Below are 13,837 nucleotides of genomic sequence, written 5' to 3'. Positions count from 1 at the left end.
CATGAAAAATGGTAATGAAATCCATCCACCAACATTAGATAGGTAGACAAGAGAGCCTTGCCTTATTAATGTGATGAGGCAATTCTCATGGGCTACACAGTTAACTCTAATCAGGACCCTGCAGTTACCTCTTCTATCCTCAGAGAAAAGAGAAAGTACAAACGGAATTTCTATGGCCACAAAAGGACTGCCATCTTTATTTCCCAGTATCTTGCTTTAAGACATGGCTAAAATATGATAGGAGTTGAAAGAGACATGGTAAAAAATTTCTTCTTACCTTCAATCCAGAGTATTACATTTAGAATTATAGACAATCAGAGTTGGAAGAGAACAGTCAACCAAGAGGCTCTTTGGCCTTTGCCTGAAAAATATTTAAAGCCTGGGAAATAGTAATGCCCTGAAATACAGCATTACATCCTATTTAGCTTTGACTAAAATCAACTCAAAAAGGATTAAAGACTTAAATATAATACCCGAAAATATAAAATTATTACAAGAAAATGCAGGGAGAAAGCTCCAAGACATTGGTCTGGGCAATGATTTTTTTGGATATGACTTGGAAAGCACAGACAACAAAAACAAATGGATGGCATCACACTAAATAATTTCTGCACAGCAAAGGAAACAATTAACAAAGTGCAGAGACAACTCACAAAATGGGAGAAAATATTTGCAAACCATGTATCTGACAAGGGATTAATACCTAAAATATATAAAGAATTCAAACAACTCAATAGCAAGAAAACAACCCATTGAAAAAATGAGCAAAGGAACTAAACAGACATTTCTCAAAAGAAGACATACTAATGGCCAATAGGTACATGAAAAAGTGCTCAGCATCACTAATCATTAGACAAATGTAAATTAAAACCACAATGAGATATCACTTCACACCTGTTAGAATGGCTTTTACCAAAAAAATGAAAGATAAGTTTGGAGAGGATGCAAAGAAAAGGTGTTCTTATACATTTGGTGGGAATGTAAATTAATACAGCCATTATGAAAAATGCTATGGAGGTTCTTCAAAAAACTAAAAATAGAACTACCATGTAACTCTGTAATCCCACTTCTGGGCATATATCCAAAGGGACTGAAATCAATATGTTGACGTGGTACCTTCACGCCCATGTTCACTGCAGCATTATTCATATTAGTGAAGATATAGAAACAATTTAAGTGTCCGTCAATGGATGAATAGATAAAGAAAACATGGTATATTTACATAATGGAATACTGTTCAGCCTTAGAAGGAGAGAAAATCCTGTCATTTGTGATGACATAGATGAATCTGGAGGACATTATGCTGAGTGAAATAAACTAGGCACAGAAAGACAAATACCACATGATCTCACTTACATGTAGAACATAGTAAAGTTGAACTCATAGAATTAGAAAGTAGAAGCTCTGGGAGTGGGGAGGGAGGGAATGGAGAGTTGCTGATGAAAGGGTATAAAGTTACAAAGAAAAGGGGAATGGGAGTTGTTAATCAAAGGGTGCAAAATTTTAGACAGATAAGAAAAACAGATTTTGAGATTTATGGCACACCAGAGTGATTATAGTCAATAATGATGTATTATATATTTTAAATAACTAAGAGAGTAAATTTCAAATGTCTCACCGTAAAAAATGACAGGTAAGCAAGGTGACGGATATGCTGATTAGCTTGATTTAATCATATCACATTGTATATAGTATGATATATAAAAATATCACACTATACTCTATAAACATATACGACTATGACTTATCAAAAAAAATGAAAAGAAGGGATAAGTATATCAGAAATCTATCATTTCCAAGATTTTAAAGTAGGGGCGATTCCATGCAACAAGAGAAGGCAGTAATTGCTTTTGATATTGTAAGTACATGCAAAGCTTAAAAGCCAGTGCTAAAAAGGTCTATAGCCTCAAAAAGATGGTGGAACATCAGCTATTATGGAAGAACAGGAAGTAGGCAGTCCAGATGAGGCGGGATGAAACAACCCTTGCTAAGCTGTTCTGCTTTCTCTGTGTAGTTCATAAGCATCAAATAAAAGATCCACTTCATGCTTGATCTTGCTGCTAATACAACTAAAACAAACAAAAAGCCCTCTGGGATGTTACCACTTTTTGCAGGTCTAAATTATGTTAATTTTGGATCTTAATTTTTTTAATGCTATTTTTAGGTTAGATAAATCATATTTATTTTTGATTATAAACCTCCTTTCTTTTAATATTTAAGTTCAGTGGAGAGTTCACTGTATAACCACATTGGCTTTAGATCTTTCTATTTGGCTTGTATTTACTTGGCATATTTGCAACTGCACAGTAATAGCTGTGGAACTAGAAGTTTCTGATCCTTTTGAGTCATCTTCAAAATCTTATGCCATGGTATGATAGCTACTTTTTAAAAAAATTTCTTCCAAACTTCCCTTCTTAATTTTCAGGGTACCTAACTGGTTAGGCCCAACTATTTCTGCACTGGCTATTACAAACCTAGGGTGATAGTTGCTGTATTAGTCAGGATAGACTAGGTTAAGCTATAGTCATAAACAACCCCAGAAGCTTATAATAAGGTTTCTCAATCTCAGCACTAATAACATTTCTGGCCAGATATTTCTTTGTTGTGAGGGCCTGAACTATGCATTGTGGGATATTTAGCAGGATAACTGACCTGTACCCACCAGAGGCCAGTCGCAACAACCAAAAATGTCTCCAGACACTACCACATGTCCCTTGGGAGAAGGGGGAGTGGGACATCATAGCCCCTGATTGAGAACCACTAGTTTACAACAACAATGAATTCACTTTCTTAAAACTTATGCTACATGTCCATCCTGGCCTGAAGCTGATGTAACAACCCCTTTCTAAGGTATTGCTGGTCTTGGAGCAAATGGAAAAAGAGTATGGATGTGTGTTAAACATATTTGTCCTTAAGTAACGTACATGTCACTTCTGCTCACATTCCTTGGCCAATGCAAGTCACATGACTCAGGGCTGGTCAATGGGGCAGGGTAGCATGATCCCCTCTGAGGGAGAAGCAGAAATTATGCGTGTATGATACAACGGTTTGCCCTTTGCTCTTTCCTCATCTACTTGGACTCTTTCACTTCCACTCTCTCAACGAATCCCTCACTGTTAATTAGAATTAAGGCCAGAATAGTAGCTCCTCTATTTTCTTCCTTCGTCCTCTGGGAGATGAACTTAGCATTATGAAAAAATTTATCAAAATAGGCTATTTTAGTGAAAAAAATTTTAGAAGACATCTGGATAAAGTCCTATATCACTCCTACATCTTTACCTGGTACTAGTTATGTTGTATGCAGGAGGAACCCATATAACATATATGTCCTTTATTTGTATAGATGGTCTGAAAATTCACATTATCAGGTGGGTGAATTTCCTATGTGTTTCCTTGACATACAGAGTGAAGTTGCTTCGTCTCTTTTTTTTTTTTTGAGACAGAGTCTCATCTGTTGCCCGGGCTACAGTGCCGTAGTGTCAGGCTAGCTCACAGCAACCTCAAACTCCTGGGCTCAAGCAATCCTACTGCTTCAGCCTCCTGAGTAGCCAGGATTACAGGCATGTGCCACCTTGCCCGGCTAATGTTTTCTATATAGTTTTAGTTATCCATCTAATTTCTTTCTGTTTTTTAGTAGAGACAGGGTCTCGCTCTTGCTCAGGCTGGTCTCGAACTTCTGAACTCAAACAATCCACCCGCCTTGGCCTCCCAGAGGGCTAGGATTACAGGCGTTAGCCACTGAGCCCCGCCTTCCCTCTTAACATATCTGTACCTCCTTTTGAGTTAGGTGTTCCTTTACAATGCCTCATAAATGTTCCATGACCAAATGGTACTATTTCTTTTTCAGCAAGGACAGATTTACCTCTGTGAAGAAAAACCCACAAAGGCCTTTTTGTCTTCTCTTCCTCCATATAACATTCTTCTTTTCTCCTTTACTTCAGGGTTAGTTTCCTTTCAACCATATCAGATTCTAATACTTCCTTCTTTTCTTTTATAATTGTATCCTGCAATCTAGCTAGAGATCCTGTATGGTTTTTGAGAAGTTATAATACAGCAGAGTATTCTTTAATGACAAACAAAGACACATTTTGCATACACAGAGCTGCACCTTCTTCTGGCATATCAAAAATACGCTAGAACAATTCCCTCAAATTTCCATACCTTTTTCGTTAGGATTGAAATTCCAGGTAGGATTCTTCTATTTTTTGTCTTCCCCTGGTAACTACTGGGCTAATTACCATAGAAACTACCTGTTTCTCCAGGGCTCTAGTGGAGATAAAATGTATACAGATATAATACAAAACTTAAGTGTGCACAAAACATGTAGAGAATCACATAAATTTCTTGGAGAAGTAATGAGAAAAACTTTATGGTGTTTGTTAAGTGATTGTGGGGCAGAGTGCAAACAGGTTGGAAACAAGCAAATTGGCTAAAACATTTGCTGGCGATTACTAATTTGCCTTTACAGGCTGGCAGGTCTGTGGTTTATGTGAGGCTAAAACTGGCTTAAAGAGCTAGTGGGAGCTGGGCACAGTGGCTTGCGTCTGTCATCTCAGCTACTTGGGAGGCTGAGGTGGGAGTATCTCTTGAGGCCAGGAGTTTGAGGTTATGGTATGCTGTTATCAGGCCACTGTGACCCAGTCTCTCTAAAAAACAAAAAAGGAAAAACAAAAAACAAAAAGCCAGGGCAAGATCACTGCAGACAGGAGGAATTAATCCTGACTAGGGAAAGTGGGGAGGGTTTGTGGATAAATAAAAAGTGCAGTAGATCAGATTTTATCATAGCTAGCCAGAAAGTATGACAGAAAGCATTAAATGTGACAAGAAGAATACAGATAATGCACCATGAATAATCATACAGACCATGGTCACTATCAAAAGCACAGATATTGGTGGACAACTAATGGCCCTTCCAGTCAATTCCAGTATGCCTGAAGAGTCAGAAAGGTACCCGCAAAGGTAACTCTGAAACTGGGCTACTGTCAGTTCAGTGCCCATTTTCTGCCCATTCAGCTATTGTATGCTAGCCTTTCCAAATAGCTGGACTGTTAGGGCACATCTTAAGCAAGTTAGAGCGTATCGCCCTTGTCCCTGGGGGATGAACCTGCAAGCGTTTGAACTTTCCATTAGGAAATCTCCTCATCTTTTAATTAGATGACCAAACACATACTTATTTGTTCCTGTTTATAAGTTTCACCTATGACTATTTCTGAGCAAGACACATAAGGCAAAGGAACCCCAAAGTAATTCAATCTTCCTATATTACTTTTTCCTGGAACCTCAATCACAGACCAAAATCACTCATGAACTTGAATCAACGATTGTTTGTACTTTAGGAAAAAGATAGGGTTCAAAGAGAAAGGAAAGTAGGACCAGAAAATATGCATAGTGTATCTGTAGGTCTAGTGGCTACTGGGAGTAATGGACTACATAATGAATAGAAACCAGAGCTAAATCTATCATTACATAATTCACTGGCTGCATAGTGAAATGTCTTCTTAATTCAAAGTTGACCAGATTTGAGCATTTTTGTAGCTAAAAATATTGTGTTTCTATGTATCTTTGGGAGGCCTGAAATAAGTAGAAGAACTTGGAGTTCTGCTGTCCTTTCCCTCTTCTGCACAGATAACAAAGGAGGCTACAGATCATTTTCCTATGTTTTCCCAAACTTCCCTAGTTTTAAACAAAACCTATTCCACTTTGGGCTTATCTTTTAGGCCCAGAATCCTCTCTGGCACATCTTCCTCTACCGGGTATGAGTTTTGATTCTGCTTAAGTCACACAGCTGCAGTGGCATGCTATCTAGAAATTGTTCATGTTGGTATTCAAGCTGAACAAACCGTGGTTTCTATTTATGACACTCCCTTCTGACTCTGACTCTTTGATTCCAATCAATGTACTGAAAATAAAACTCAGTCCTTGAATTAAAAAAAGCAAATAGGCTAGATAGGAACAAGGCCTTTAATACATAATCTTTTCTACACTAAATTCAAAGAGAAGGAAAAAAGTTTAATGTCCCTTCCTCTGCTACCTCTCTTCCCACCAAACTGAGTATTTTTAAATATTGATGAAAAACACAAAATGAAAACCTCCTTATTCAGTTTCTCACAATAGCTACTAACAGTGGAACATTACACACTATTATCAAAAGAAAAAGAATGTTCCACAAACCATAGGAAACATGTTTGTGGTTTTGCTCTAACTGCTGATATAGACAATATTTTGCCACTGAAAACAACTAGGTATGACCAGGAAAGAGGGCCTTGTAGATGCGACAGTGAGCAGATGCAAATGAGCTGTAGGCAGCAATGACTGAAAATGGACTTTGGCTCATATAATGGCTAGTCCATTTTAATACCTCTACTGCCTAAAAGGCAAAAGTTTTATATTTTGCAAAGATATTAATGGCTTCAAAGGAATGAAATTCTTACCTTGCTCCAAAACATATGCTCTCTTTCCTTTGGAGCTAAGATAGATTTATCATATTTCTTTCTTCCTTAGCTCTAAATTTCAAGTGAGCAGAAGAAAACCATTGGGAGGTACGCAAAGGTTCATGTACGAGTTCTTCCACTTGAGAGAGGAAAACATTTCTGTAAACAGCACTACTCTTCTTATGATTAGTCTGACCTCTAGGAATCACCTGTGACTCCTTCTTCCTTATCTTTTATTTCCAGTTTATTTCACACACCATTGTTTATTCTTTGGAAATGTTTTAGTTTCATTTCTTTCTCTCCATTTTCACTGTTGTCATCTTAGTCTAAGATCTCATCTTCCCATTTCCAGATTATAAGCAAAAAAAGCTCCTTAACTATCCTACTTATTTTCAATTTCCCCTTCCCCTAATCTAACCTGTGTAGCACTTGTCTGGTTAATCTTTTCATCTTGCCATCATCTAAAAAGGAAATACAATGCCTCTCTACTGTTTACTAGATCCAGCATGAGCTATCTATAGCACTCCAATCTCTCCATAATTTGTTCCCATCCTGCCTAGACATTTTTAACATCCAACAATTCCCTACTCTACGAATATTTTTATAGTACAGTATTTGTCATTCCTTTATCTGATCTCCACAACAAACCTGTGATGATACAAGCATAGTATTCCCTTTTAAACTTCTTTATTGAAGTGTAACATATGCGTAAAAAGTACACAAATAATAAGTATATAGTTCTATAAATCTTCACAAACACACCATGAATTACCATCCAGATGAAGAAACAGAGCAACAGTAACACCAAAAATCCTCCTTAGGTTTTCTTTCAGTTACTACCTCTACCAGAAGTAACTACCTCTTTCCTGACCTGTATCACCACAGGGTGGTTTTATTGATTTTTGAACTTTCTATAAATAGTATCGTATAGTATATACTTTTATGTTTGACTTCTTTCACTCAAAGTTATATTTGTGAGATACATTATGGTGATACATGTAGCAACAGTTTGTTTATTGGCAATTCCCTTCATCAGTATTATCTGTAGGTTTGAGGCTCAAGCTATTTTGATGCAGGTTGGTTAATTAGCCCCAGCCAAGGGAAATTCATTACACACTCCTTGGTAGAGTATTTATTCTCATTGCTTATAATGTCTCATTACATAAATATGCTACAATTTTGTTATTTATTCTACTGTTGTTAATTTGGTACCACCCCCAGCCCCGTTTCAGGCTATTACAAAGAGTGCTGCCATGAATAATCTTGTATATATTTTGGGGCACATATGTACATATTTTAATAGGAGAGAAATTGCTGGATCATAGAATATGCATATACTTAGCTTTAATAGATATTGTCCAATGGTTTGCAAAGTGATTATACCAATTTATACTCCTACCAGCAGCATATGAAACTTTTATCTCTTAACATCATCATCAACAACTGGAATCACAGGTATTCTCATTTTAGCCATGCTAGTTGGTATATAGTGGTGTCTTTCTGTGGTTTTAATTTGCATTTTCCTGTCAATAAATGAGATTGACTATGATCCCCTGAGAATACTGAGGCCAAGAAAGATTAAATGGTAGATACAGGAGCAAAAAAACCTAAGTCTCCTGGCTGTAAGTCCATTGCTTTTTCTGTCACCCGACATAAAGACTTCATTCCAGAAAGATCAGCATTCTAACAAAGCTACCAAACATACCATATTCCTGCCTCTATCTACTGCAATACTTAATAGCTATGTGATCTTATACAAGTGACTACACTGCTGCACTGAGAAGCAACAGCCTCATCTGTAAGAAAGGGGTAAAAGTAACTATTAGCACATGGCATGTACTTGATAAACGTTATTTCTCTTTTGAAAACTTCAACATTATGCTTGTCACATAGGTACTCAATAATAGATGTCAATTCAGAATGTCAAGAATTTAATCTACTTTGTTAATCTTATCTTCCATTTTCTTCTGCCAATAATATCAAGCAGATTTCCTCTCTAATCCTGCAAAGTTAGTTTCTCTTTAGGTTAAGACAGTATAAATAATTTCTCAACCCTCTGAATTTCTTTTCTTTGCTACTCTTCATAATATTGCAGCTTCCTTGACACTCTTATTCTACCATAAGACTTAGGAGCCATCTCCATTCACTTTTATCTTAACAGCTTTAGTAATAATTAAGCAAATTGTTCAGTTAAGGCAATGGGAAGACTGAAATGGGGAGAAACAGTTTGGCAATAAAACCTTAGCAGTCTATATAGCACACACATAAAAACATGTCTCCTCCCTATGTTCCCTACCTCTACAATTCAAAGTACACAATATTTCATAATAAAGAATCTGGGAGCATTTTACAATGGACTGAAATGCATACTTTTGACAAATTCCAAGGATAGTCATCAGGTCCCAGATATGGGGAAAATCAACAGTTCCCTTCATCACTATTTCTATTGGTATGAAGCTCAGGCTATTTTAATGCAGGTCAGTTAACTAGCTACAACCCAGGGAAATTCATTAGACATCCCTTGGTTGAGGAGTTCTCTCTCTTTGAAGTTGACTTTATTGAATGCCCACTAATGGCTTACATTTTTCTTGTTTGCTAAGTAATACTGATACATTTTTGAAAATTAGAACACTACCTAGTGGCTCTGGCATCTCACTAAGGACCATAGGGTGGTCATCTTTTCCTAATCATACATAGGTAGAAAGAATGAATATTCTTCTCTGTGAAGCCATTCCTTTAGCTGAATATTTGCCACCTGCCTTTGGGGACTTACTAGAGATCCAGACTCAGGGGTTATGGTATTTTGCATGTTTGCTTAGATTCATTTTATCAAGTCTCATGGTCTGTCCCCTTTTACTTTTATTTTTAATTAATTAATTAATTAATTTTTGAGACAGAGTCTTGGTCTGTTGCCCGGGCTACAGTGCAGTCACGTCAGCCTAGCTCATAGCAACCTCAAACTCCTGGGCTCAAGTGATCCTCCTGCCTCAGCCTCCTGAGCACCTGGGACAATAGGTGTGTGCCACCATGCCCGGCTAATTTCTTTCTATTTTTAGTAAAGATGGGGTCTTGCTCCTGCTGGGGCTGGTCTAAGACTCCTGACCTCAAGTAATCCTCCATCTTTCTGCCTTGGCCTTCCAGAATGCTAGGATTCTATAATCCATGAGCTACCATGCCCAGCCAATCTGTCCTTTTTAAATTATCAAATATGCTTGGCAATTTGATAGACAAAGAAGACACGTTATTCTTATATATGCAAACAAAGAAAAACTTAGACTACATGAAATCAGAGAATCTTAAGAGATGGTTATACATAATCCTAGAGATTATCTAATCCAATTCTGATTATAAAGAGGGAGAAACTGAGGCTCAGAGATTGGAGAGACTTGCCTAAGGTCACATAGCTAACCGGTAAGAGAAATGGATTTCAAATCCAGAACTAACAACTCTTTTTTTTTTTTTTTTGAGACAGAATCTCACTCTGTCCCCCTGAGTAGAGTGCAGTGGCATCATCATAGCTCACTGCAACCTCAAGCTCCTGGGCTCCAGCTACTCTCCTGCCTCAGCCTCCCAAGTAGCTGGGACTATAGGCGCACACCACCACACCTGGCCTAATAACTCTTAATCCTGTGTACTTTTCATTACATCACAGTGTATACCTTCATTTGGGGGGAGGGGAGGAGAAAGAAAGAAAAATAATAACTGGTCAAAATATACCAGTTATTATTGGTATTCCAGTTATTATTGGTATATTAAAAATAATGGTAAAAATATACCATTTTACTTTTTGTTATCTGTGGCCAAAAGCTACAAGTGTAGGTTAGATATTTACCTACTCTTTTGATTCTCTAGAGTAGGCAACTGTGAAACACACCTGTCTTATCTTTTTTAAGACTGCATTGCATCCATTGCTGAAACTCTTGCAACCCTACCCACAGCCAGTTACCTACTAAAACCACAAAGAATTTAGTTGTCTGGCCCAAAGCTTATTTCTTTATCCCCGGAAAAAAATAAATTAGGGGTGGAAGCAAGTATTTTACACAAGTGGACTGAAAATAAATCTAGGTTACTAATGTATCAATGTTAGTATCTATGCCTAATGTAAAGAATTTAAATAAATTACATTTGAATAATTTAGCTCTGAGAAGCTATGTGCTATAGTACTGCATAAATTATGGAAGTATACTAAAGGCCCATTATAATGCCTTCGGGGTGTGAGACCACATTATCAGAGAGACTGCCACAATGAAGGCCTCCTGGTACTTCTAAAGAAAGGTAAGAAATGTTTGTGAGTGCAGTCTGTGAGAGAACTGCCTCTTAAGAAATGTTATCATGTGGCCACACACACACACACACACACACACACACAACATTATTGTGCTTTACTGTAATAAAGATTTTATCAAAATTAATGTCAGGCACAGATAAATACTGCATGTTCGCACTCATATGTGGGAACAAAAAAACAATTTTGAGTTCATGGGAAGTGGAGAGTAGAAATGTGGGTGTGAGAGGCTGGGAAGGGTAGTGGGTAGGAGAGGATGGAGGACAGGGTGAAGTTGGTTAATAGGCAGAAAATTACAGCTAGATAGGAGGAATGAGTTCCGGTGTTCTGCAGCACTGTACGGTAAATATGGTTAACTGTAATTTATTACAAATTTATTATATTTTCAAAAAGCTTGAAGAGAGGACTTTGAATATTCACAACACAAAGAAATGGTAAATGTTTGAGGTGATGATATATTAATTACCTTAATTTGATCATTATACATTATATACACATATCAAAATATCACTGTATTCCATAACTATGTACAATTATTACATGTCAACTAAAAAAAGTAGGGGGGAAGATTTTATCAAAATTTATAAAGTAAAGAGAAACAATATCACGCTTATTGACTACCTATTACCCCAAACACTGTTATGTACTTTTTATATATTACCTAATTTAATCCTCACAACTCCACAAAATGTTATCACCTTGTTTTTACAGATGAGGAAACTAAGACTCAGATTAGTTGGCTTATCTAAGATCACATAGTTTGTAACACACAGACTTTGGACTTGAACCTAAGAGCGATTCTAAAGCCTCTAGACTTTCCTTTATGCCATACTGCTTAGAGTAATGAAACATTACCTATTAGGTACATTGTACACTATTCAGGTGATGGGTATATTAAAACCCTAGACTTCTCCACTATGCAATTCAGCCATGTAACAAAAAACCACTTGTATCCCCTAAATCTATTTAAATAAAAAAATTTTAAAAAGAAATACAGTAAAACTCAAAAAAAAAAAAAAAAGTAAATGGGTTGTCAACTAGATAGACATAACCTAGCAACACAAAAATGATTTTTAAAATGTTCTATTATTAAAAAAGGCAGAAGAGAACTTTTAATACATTCAAGTAGCAAGATTTTCAAATGGTTTTTAAAAATAACTAGTTGGTTTTTTAAAAAATACATACTTATGGTAAAACAAAATTCAAAGGGCACACAGGATATTAAATAATAGATCCTGTCTATTCCTCCCCTTCTCTAGAGGTAAATAGTTTCTTGAGTATTTTCAAGGAATTTCTTTGCATATATAAGCATATGGGCAAATGTGTGTATGTATTTGTGTGTGTTTACATGCTTTTATTTTACACAAAGAGATTACACTATAAACATATTTGGAAAACTGCTAATATTTACTGAACCTAAATATATCTTACCCAGTGACCCTGCAATCCTACTTTTAGGTATGTTTGTGCACCAAAAAACATGTACACGACTCTTCATGGCGGCATTATTTAAAACAACTCAAAATAAAAATATCCCAAATGTTCAGGAGTAAAATGAATAAACTGAGGTGGAGCCCCACAATGAAACAGTATATAACAATGAAAAGAACCAACTACTACTACATGTAACAACATAGATGAATCTCACAAAGATTCTTTGAGCAAAGAAGCCAGATATCAAAAAGTACATACTGCATGATTACATTTATATTAAATTTCAAAGCAGGCAAAGCTGATCTATAAGAAGTTAGATACAAGGAACTACCTTTGGGAGGGGTGGTTAATGACTGGTAGGGAGCATGAAGGGGGCATATGAGATGTTTGCCATGTTCTAAACCTTAATCTAGACGGTGATTACATGGTTAGGTTCACTTTGTAAAACCCCATTGAGCTATACAATTGTGATTTATGCACTTTTTTGTATATATACCATTTCAATAAAAGGGTATCAAAAAAATTTCTTTAAAAGCTGCTTTTTAGCCTCCCAGCAATTTCCGTAGCAAATCAAGTCACTACTCACTACTTGTCCATGGTGTGCCTAAAACTGTGTTGGGTTTGATTCATTTATCCATTCATCCATGCACCAAATAGATATTAGGTACCTGCTATGTCCCAGGCATTATGCTCGGCACTAAGAATACACTGGTGAGTGAAAAAGAGGTCCTCAAGTCCTCTGACATAAAGGAAAGAGTCATTAATTAAAGAGTCATATACATAAATATAAAATTACAACTGTGTTAAGGGTTATGATGAATTAAGGGTTAGTAGGCTGAACACAGTGGCTCATGCCTATAATCCTAGCACTTTGAGAGGCTGAGGCAGGAGCACTGCATAAGGCCAGTAGTTCGAGACCAGCCTGGGCAACATAGGGAGACCTGTCTCTACAAAAAATTTAAAAATCCACTGGGTGTGGTGGCACATTCCTGCAGTCCCAGCTATTCAGGAGGGATTGCTTATGCCTGTTAAGTTTGAGATTACAGTGAGCTATGATCACACCTCTGTACTCTAGCCTAGGCAACAAAGCAAGACCCTGTATCTTAAAAGAAAAAAAAGGCAGTGGGAAGTTAGTAGCTCTGGGTCTAAAACTTTGAAACTTAACATGGTCCTACTGTAGCATCTAACAGGGGTCTCTGACTCCAGAGGGTCAAGGTTTCTCTGAGGAAGTGGTGATTGAGTTGATATCTGAAGAACAAGTAAAATTACTTAGATGAAGAAGACTTCTAGATTGAAGGAACAATATATGCAAAGATCCTGAGGTGAGAAAAAGCACTGCATGTCTGCTGACGTGGAAGAAGGGTGGTGTGGTTGCAGCAGAGAGAGCAAAGTGGAGCACCTCAGTCCCGCAGGATAGAGAGGGGGGCACAGCCAGATTATACTGGCTTTGTAGGCTATGTAAAGAACTGTGGCTTTTATCCTAGGAGCAAAGGGAAGACACTGAATTGTTTTAATTAAGAAAAGAGATAACATGATTGGATTTACATTTTCTGAAATCTCACACTAAAATGGGGAGAACAGACTCAGGAGAGGAAAGAGTAGATACAGGAAAACCAGTTAGGAGGCTACTAAAGTTGACTAGGCAAAAGATGACTCCTTCTTAATCTAAAAAGATGATTCTTTCTTA

At 37.0% G+C, this 13,837-nt stretch overlaps 1 protein-coding gene across 5 annotated transcripts in view; it reads right to left on the bottom strand.

The window, feature by feature from the left end:
• Positions 1–13,837, bottom strand: part of NARS2 (asparaginyl-tRNA synthetase 2, mitochondrial) — a 116,397-nt gene that overhangs the window by 8,194 nt on the left and 94,366 nt on the right. The window contains exon 12 of one of the 5 annotated variants that reach the window (XM_045557258.1): positions 2,929–3,005. The exons of the other annotated variants lie outside the window; for them this stretch is intronic. Within the exon in view, the coding sequence (XP_045413214.1) occupies positions 2,970–3,005 (36 nt within the window). The 3' untranslated portion in view covers positions 2,929–2,969. Of the gene's footprint in view, positions 1–2,928; positions 3,006–13,837 lie in introns of those variants that run through there. 5 annotated transcript variants of the gene reach the window in all.

The sequence above is a fragment of the Lemur catta genome, chromosome 7, assembly GCF_020740605.2.
Source record: "Lemur catta isolate mLemCat1 chromosome 7, mLemCat1.pri, whole genome shotgun sequence".
NCBI classification, from domain to species: domain Eukaryota; kingdom Metazoa; phylum Chordata; class Mammalia; order Primates; family Lemuridae; genus Lemur; species Lemur catta.
The sequence above is the reverse complement of the archived record's forward strand: the minus strand, read 5'-3'. Positions and strand labels throughout refer to the sequence as shown.